The 7555-nt window shown below is 37.7% G+C and overlaps 1 protein-coding gene across 11 annotated transcripts in view; it reads left to right on the plus strand.

Moving 5' to 3' along the window:
• The window catches only part of kiaa0825 (KIAA0825 ortholog), a 357628-nt gene that overhangs the window by 70993 nt on the left and 279080 nt on the right, over window positions 1–7555 (plus strand). For 10 of the 11 annotated variants that reach the window (XR_007261761.1, XM_048595041.1, XM_048595037.1 and 7 more), the window contains 2 exons: window positions 2397–2662; window positions 4827–4977. Coding sequence is in view for 10 of the 11 variants with exons in the window: in XM_048595041.1 (XP_048450998.1) it covers window positions 2397–2662; window positions 4827–4977 (417 nt within the window). In the remaining variant the exon portion in view is untranslated. The remainder of the gene's footprint in view (window positions 1–2396; window positions 2663–4826; window positions 4978–7555) is intronic. The other variant, XM_048595040.1, reaches the window with a different exon arrangement.

Consider the following 7555-nt stretch of genomic DNA (forward strand, 5'->3'; position numbering starts at 1 on the left):
AACCCTTAAGGGTTTTAAACAAACATTTCTGGTATGGTGCTCCTAAACTAACCTTGCACTGAGGTAACCTCTTTATTTCTTGTCCTAAACTACCTCTCTTTCTCAGTAGCAATTGTTTTGCACATCCAGCTTGAGCCAAGAATGTTGCAGAACTGCATAGACTTAAATTAAAAAGTGTTCTTTCAAACTATAGGTGCTTCCCCTCAGCTCATAAAGTTCCATCTATCTGATAATCTAGACACTACACTGTTTGTTTTCTTTGCTCTTAAATTCTCCTAATGCAAGCCAAACTCCATGACTTACCAGGAAGCCTCTTTCCAATACTGTGCTTTAAAAGAGATCACCATGGCTACAGAAATACTTACAAGTTAACCATTAAATCCTTTTTTCGACAGAAAGAATGTGCATGCATCACTAGTTCAATATTCAAAAATCCAAAAAAGGTATCAAAACATATATGTAAATGATATTACATTGCCTTTTTGATTTTTTAACATTTTATTTAAACATCAAGATTTGCTGCCAGCTTTCATTTCCTCTGCCTTCCATTTTTGTTCTCAATTTTTCTGTCATTTATTCCCATCGTTTTTATCTTCACTCATGTCTCCCCATTCAATTTATGTCTGCCTATAACTCTAGTTTAAACATTATCCACTGTACTAGCAAACATTCCAACTGGGGTGGACCCATATAGTTCATCCAGGTCCCATCTTTGCATCCTCAAGAATATAAATCTTTCCATCCTACGCTACGCTTCCAGCCATGCATTTATTCAGTCTATTCTCTTATTCCTGATTTCAACAGCACATGGCGTGGGGAGTAATTCTGAAACTACCACCATTTGAGGTTCTGATCATGTCAGCTAACTCAGCCTACATGCCCACATTGTTTTAAGGTTAAAATACTAGTTTTAGACCCATTCTTCTTCATTTCAGACTAGTGTAAAATTCAATTGTATTGTGATTACTGCTGTTTAGGTTTTTTTTATTATTAATCATTATTTGATCCTGTCAGATTAAACAGCACTGAGTCCAGAATAGTCTGCTCTGTGGTTAGTTCCAGATTGTGTTTTCTCAAAAGCATTCTGTGAACTCCTCATCAAGGCTTGCTAATAGAAATCTGATATTTCCAGTTTATATGCAGATTATGATCACCATTATTATTGCCAACATTTTATCACAAACATTCAATATTTATTTTTGCGTGATTTATTGTATGTTGTGTCTGGTGTTTGGGGCCCTATAGACCATACCAATAAGTGACGTCTTTCCCCTACCATTTCTGACTTCTACCCAAACGGATTCTACAATCTGATCTCCTGAATCAAGGTTACCTCTAACTATTGCACTAATATAGTCTTTGATTAGAAGTGCTACCTCTTTTTCTTTACCTGGCATCCTATTCATTTTGAATGTCATATATACCTTAAAATTCAGAACCAAAATCTTGACTGTGCACTGGCTATCGTATTCGTACACTTTAACCTGTGCAATCAATTCATTAACTTTGTTTTTCATGCTTTGCAAATTCAGATGCAGAGGCTTTAGTCTTTTTGTTTGTTGGCTTTGTAGCATCTAGTCTTAGCTGGTAGTATGATCTTAGATTTTACTATCTGTCCCTTCCTGCCACTCTCTGATCTTAATTTTCTATGTTTATTTTTCACTCTCCTACTTTGACTCCATTCCTTGATTTGTTACACTTGACCAACCTTGATCCCTTGCCTCACTTGTTTACTTTGAAACTCTAGCTCTCTAGTTATGTGGCTCATGAGAACACCAGTCCCAGCATGGTACTGATGTAGACTATCCCAACAGTGCAAATCACAATTTCCCCAATGCTGGTGCCCATGCCTCATGACCAGAACTCACTTCTTCAACAGCAGTCTTTCAATCAAACTTTCACTGCTCTAAGTTTATTATCTTATGCGAAGGTATGAACCGTGTCTACTATTACTGATAGAAGTACACACATTTCCTTTGCTGCTCCTTATCATGATGCTTCTGAGCCTCAGCATCTGTGTCATTTCATATCTTGGTGTCGTCTGGTTTACGGTACAGAGATTAAATTGGTGACCAGTATTCAAAACATTAATGCAAATTAAAAATTCAGTTGTAATTATATCAGATGTGTTATTTATTACATGTATGTTAGTTACAAGTGAAACTTTAAAACACAAAAAAGGTATTCTGTAAACTAATACACTGAAAGTAATGATTTTCACAATAACTTTTTCTTTTAAAACAATTTATCTGAAAGTAAATCAATCTATTATGTTGCAGTACTTGTACATTATTGGACTATGATTTTCTTGATACAAGAGTGTGTTAAGGGAGTGTATCAATGATGTTGTTATGTCAACATCAACTAACATAATGCTGCATTTTTTTCTTCTGTAGTTTTGTTCTGATATCATGGAAGAATTTGACATTTTGCTTCCATTGGCCTTGGCAAGCAATGAGAGCTTTCTTCAGGAAATTAGAGAAGCTTTTTTGGATGGCTGTTCTAAAGTGGCGGCAGATATGCAGTCTCGACTTGAAGAAAGAAGTAAAGAGGTCCCTTCCAAGGTTCCAGTACAAAATCTGTATATAATCCTCTCTACAGCAATATTCATCCATAATTACTTAAACAAATATGAGAATTTACTGAAAGAGTCGAACACAAAGTAAGTCCTCTGTACTTAAGCACTTAAATTGCAAATGCAAGTATAAACAGTGAAAATAAATTAATGTTTCATAGTTACCGAAAAGCATCTGATGATATCTAATTGTAGTAGTTGATTATAGGGAGAGAATACTTTAGAACTAAAGTTCAAGACATATAAACGTACAAATTAGGGTCAAGAAGTAGGCTATTCAGCCCTTAAGCACACTCTGCCATTCAATACAATCATGGCTGATTATAACCTCAAATCCACATTCCTGCCAACTTCTGATAACTTTTCATGCCCATGCATAAGAATCTATCTGCCTATGCTTTAAAATATTCAAGGACTCTACTTCCACCACTTTTTAAAGAAGAGAATTCTAAAGATGCTGAGAGAACAAAAAAAATCACTTAATCTCTGTTTTAAATGGATGATAGCTTATTTTTAAACAGTGACCCCCTCGTTCTAGATTTCTCCCACTGGGGAAGCACCCTTTTCACATTTACCCTGTCAAGATCCCTGAGGATCTTTTATTTTTCAATCAAGACACCTTACTCTTCTAAACTCCAGACGATACAAGTCTAGTATTTTCAATCCTTCCTCATAAGACAACAACTCCACTCCTACCCCATTCTATTAGTCTAGTACACCTTCTTGGAACTGCCACAAAAGATTTGTATCCTTCCTTAAATAACATAACTAACATTGTACACAGTATTTCAGATGTCACTTCACCACTCCCCTTTGTAATTGAATTGAAGCATAATTTCCATATTTATGTACTTAATTCCTGTAATGATAAATGATAAGACTCCATTAGGTACGTAATTCAGGCATGAGGGCACCCAGATCCGTTTGAATCTCAGAGCTCTGCAATCTTTCAAGATTTAGATAATACACTTCTTTATTCTTCCTACTGAAGTGGACAATATCACTTTTCCCACATTATATTCCATTTACCATATGTTTGCTACACAGTTAACCTAGTATTATATTTTTATAGCCTTCTCTGAGTCCTCTTTACAACTTACTTTCCTCCTTATCTTTGTGTCATCACTAGGCCTGGCAAATAAACCTTCCATCCTTTCACCTAAATTGCTTATATAAATTGTAAAGAGTTGCTGTCCCACAAATTTCTATGACATACCATTTGTTACATCTTGTCGTGAAAAGGTCCATGTATGCTTACACTTTGCTTCCTGGTAGCCAGCCATTTTCTGTCCATGCCATTATACCATCCCCTACATCATGAACTTTTATTTTCTGCAGTAACCTTTAATATGGCACTTTATCAAATGCCTTCTGGAAATCTAAGTATCATACGTTCGTCGATTCCTTTTATGCACAACAGCTTCCTCTAAGAACTCCATATGCTTAGTCAAACGTGATTTCCCTTCTCAAAGCCATGTTGGCTGGTCTGAGCCCTCTGCTTTCTGTCCTTTTTTTGAATAAAGGCTTCCTTTTGCTGCTGTTTCTAAACAATGTTACAAATGAGGAGGCAATGACCTAGTAGTATTATTGCTGGATTGTTAATCCAGGGACCCAGCCAATGTTCTGAGGACTCGGGTTCGAATCCTGCCATGGCAGATGAAGGAATTTGAATTCAATAAATATCTGGAATTAAGAATTTAGTGGTGACCATGAAACCAATGTTGATTATCAGGAAAAACCCATCTGGTTCACTAATGTCCTTTTAGAAAAGGAAACTGTCACCCTTACCTGGTCTGGCCTACTGTAAACTTACAGCAATACGGTTGACTCTTAATTGCCCTTTGGGTAATTAGGGATGGGGAATAAATGCTAGCTAGTGACGCCCACATCCTGCGAATGTATAAAAGAAAATAAGCCTTACTCAACCATCAAATCCTGGGTGCGACTTAAACTGAAGGCTTCTGCCACAGAGACAGGGATGCTACCCATTGCACCACAAAACCTCCATTCGCAGTGATGTCTGCTTCCTAAGAAAAGCATAATCAGTGCTGCTTATTCACTGTCAGTACTAACTTTATCTATATTTACTTTAACTAAAAAACACAGAAATGAGGTTGAAATTTTTGTGTGTCATGGTGAAAAAATGAATGATTGATTGATACCTAATAATCAGAATCATTTGTAGCACTGAGATCTTGTGTCTTCTTATGCTGAAACCTTAAATCTCTGTTTCTTCGATCATTCTTTTAAGCAGGCTGTTGTTCTTGCCAATTCAGCGGTATCAAGAATTCATCAGAGTCATTCAGTTTCAAGTTACAAATTACTGCATAAGTGTCTGTGCAACAAGCATTTTCCAAGATGCACAGAGCCACCACTGGGATGACTCCAAATCTTTTTATGAGGTGTGTAAATTAATTCAGTAGCTTCTTGTTTTTCACTTATTACGGTAATTGCGTTCTAATTGTATTTTAATTGTATCTGTTGAGTGGGAAAAGAAGAATCAATCCTATTTAAAAAGAGGGTATTACTTACAGCACTGCACTGTAAAATGGCACACTGTAGATTAATGCATGCTTAATGTTGTAAATAATAATGGATTTTTTGGGGAGAATGTTTTAACAGATTAATTACCTTTTTTGTGTGCATTGTGCACATTGTTCTCCACTTTTGACACAGTCTAGATTGGAATGGTGATTAGTGGATTTTAAAATAACTAAGTGGAAAGGTGCTGTTTTCACCCAGTTTTGAATGGTCAAGTTATTACTATAGGTGCAGATTTGAATGATCAGTTATGAGTTGAAAATTAAATAGAAGTAAAATTGAAAGGAATGGGACCAATCGGGAAATTGAAACAGTCATTTCTTGTGTTTACTTTGAAGAACTTCCTTTAGATTAATCATAAGGGGCAGAATCTTCCATTCTGAAGTATAACATTGGCAGTGGCCACAGAAACGGGCATCACTTTCACTAGGGTGAGTCAGCTTAAAAAGAAGGAGAGAGGTCAAAGTGAACATAGGCTGTTTAGGAAATGGATCTGAGTAGATGGTTTTGGAGAACAAGGAAATGGCAGAGGAGTTAAACAAATATTTTGCATCCATCTTTCGAACATCCCTTTAATACTAAAGAATATGGAGGAGGAATGAAGTACCATTAGCATCACTAGAGAAGTGGTATTTGACAAGCTAAGGGGCTAAAGGCAGATAAGTCCCTGGTCCTGATGGCTTGCATCCAACAGAAGTAGCTACAAAGATAGCGGATGCATTAGTTGCATTTTCTGGAAGACTGCAATTGTGATACCCCTATTTGAAAAGGGAAGGAGGCAAAAAACAGTTAACTATAGACCGATTAGCCTATCATCAGTTGATGGAAAAATGTTAAATCAATTATTAAGGCAGTAATAGCAGCACATTTGGAAAATCATAACTAATAAAGCAGAGTCAGCATGGCTTCATGAAAGGGGAATTATGTCTGATTAATTTATTAGAGTATTTGTTGGAAGTCTCCACCAGCGTGTATAGAGGGGAGCCAGTAGATGTATTGTATGAGGGCTTCCAGAAGACATTCAAAATGATATCTCGAAAAGATTAAATCATAAGATAAGAGACCATGGTCTTGGAGTTAGTATATTGTCGTGGATGGAGAATTAGCTAATAAGCATGAAACAGCAAGTGGGTATAAGGGGTTTTTTTTCAGTTTAGCAACTGTAACCAAGGGGGTTCCACAGGGATCAGTGTTGGGAACACAACTGTTTATAATATATATTAATGACTTGGAGGAAGGAAGTAAATGTGCTGAAGCTAAATATGAAGATGACGCAAAAATAGATGGAAAGGCAAGTTATAAAAGTGTTAGAAAGAGTTTACAAAGAGATATTGATAGGTTAAATAAGTGAGCACAGATTTGGCAAATGGAGTATAACGTGTCAAAATGTGAAGTTCATTTTGGAAGGAAAACAAAAGAATAGTGCTATTTAAATAGGGAAGATAGGGTGGCACAGTGGCTCACTGGTTAGCATTGCTGCCTCACAGTGCCAGGGACCCAGGTTCAATTCTAGCCTGGGGTGACTGTGTGGAGTTTGCACGTTTTCCCCATGTCAGCGCAGGTTTCCTCCGGGTGCTCTGGTTTCCTCCCACAGTCCAAAGATGTGCACGTTAGGTTGATTGGCTAAACTAAATGTCCCATAATGTCCAGGGATGAGTTGGTTATGTAGATTAGCCGTAGGAAATGCAAGGTTACAGGGTAGGGGATTCTGGGTGGTTTTGCTCTTCAGAGGATCAGTATGGACTGAATGGCCTGCTTCCGCAACGTAGGATTCTATGATAGAAAAGCTGCAGAAAGCTGCAACACAAAGCGACTTGGGGGTTAGGTAAAAGTAAAGTCGCCATAGTTTTACCAGATCATGGGGCTGCCAGCTCATTAGAGAGAGAAAGAGATGACTGATGGTGGGTTAACCTGAGGATCACCATGCCTCAAGTGCGGGAAAGAGGTTCAGAAGGAGAATCCTTTGTGGTGACCTCAGCTGGTGCGGCAATTGAACCCATGCTGTTGGATCACTCTGCATTGCAAATCCAGCCAAATGAGCTAACTAACTTCCACTTGGGGGCAAAGGTAACACAGTGCGGAGCTGGAAGAACACAGCAGACCAGGCAGCATCAGAGGAACAGGAAAGTTGATATTTGGGGTGCACAAAATTCAGAAAGCTAACACAAAGGTGCAGCAGGTAATTAGGAAGGCTAATGAAATTTTGGCTGTTATTTCTGGGCGGCTGAATTCAAATTCAAAGAAATCACCTCTCATTCTTCTGAATTCCAGCGAATAAAGTCCCGACCTGTTCAGCCTTTGCTCATAAGACAATTCCTCTATACCCAAGATCATCCTACTGAACATTCTCTGATGAGCCTCCAATGAAATAATATCTTTCCTTAAATAAGTGGGCCAAAAATGCTCACAGTACTCCAGAAGTGGTCTCACCAGCGCCTT

This window comes from Rhincodon typus, chromosome 3 (genome assembly GCF_021869965.1).
Source record: "Rhincodon typus isolate 14 chromosome 3, sRhiTyp1.1, whole genome shotgun sequence".
Taxonomy (NCBI): domain Eukaryota; kingdom Metazoa; phylum Chordata; class Chondrichthyes; order Orectolobiformes; family Rhincodontidae; genus Rhincodon; species Rhincodon typus.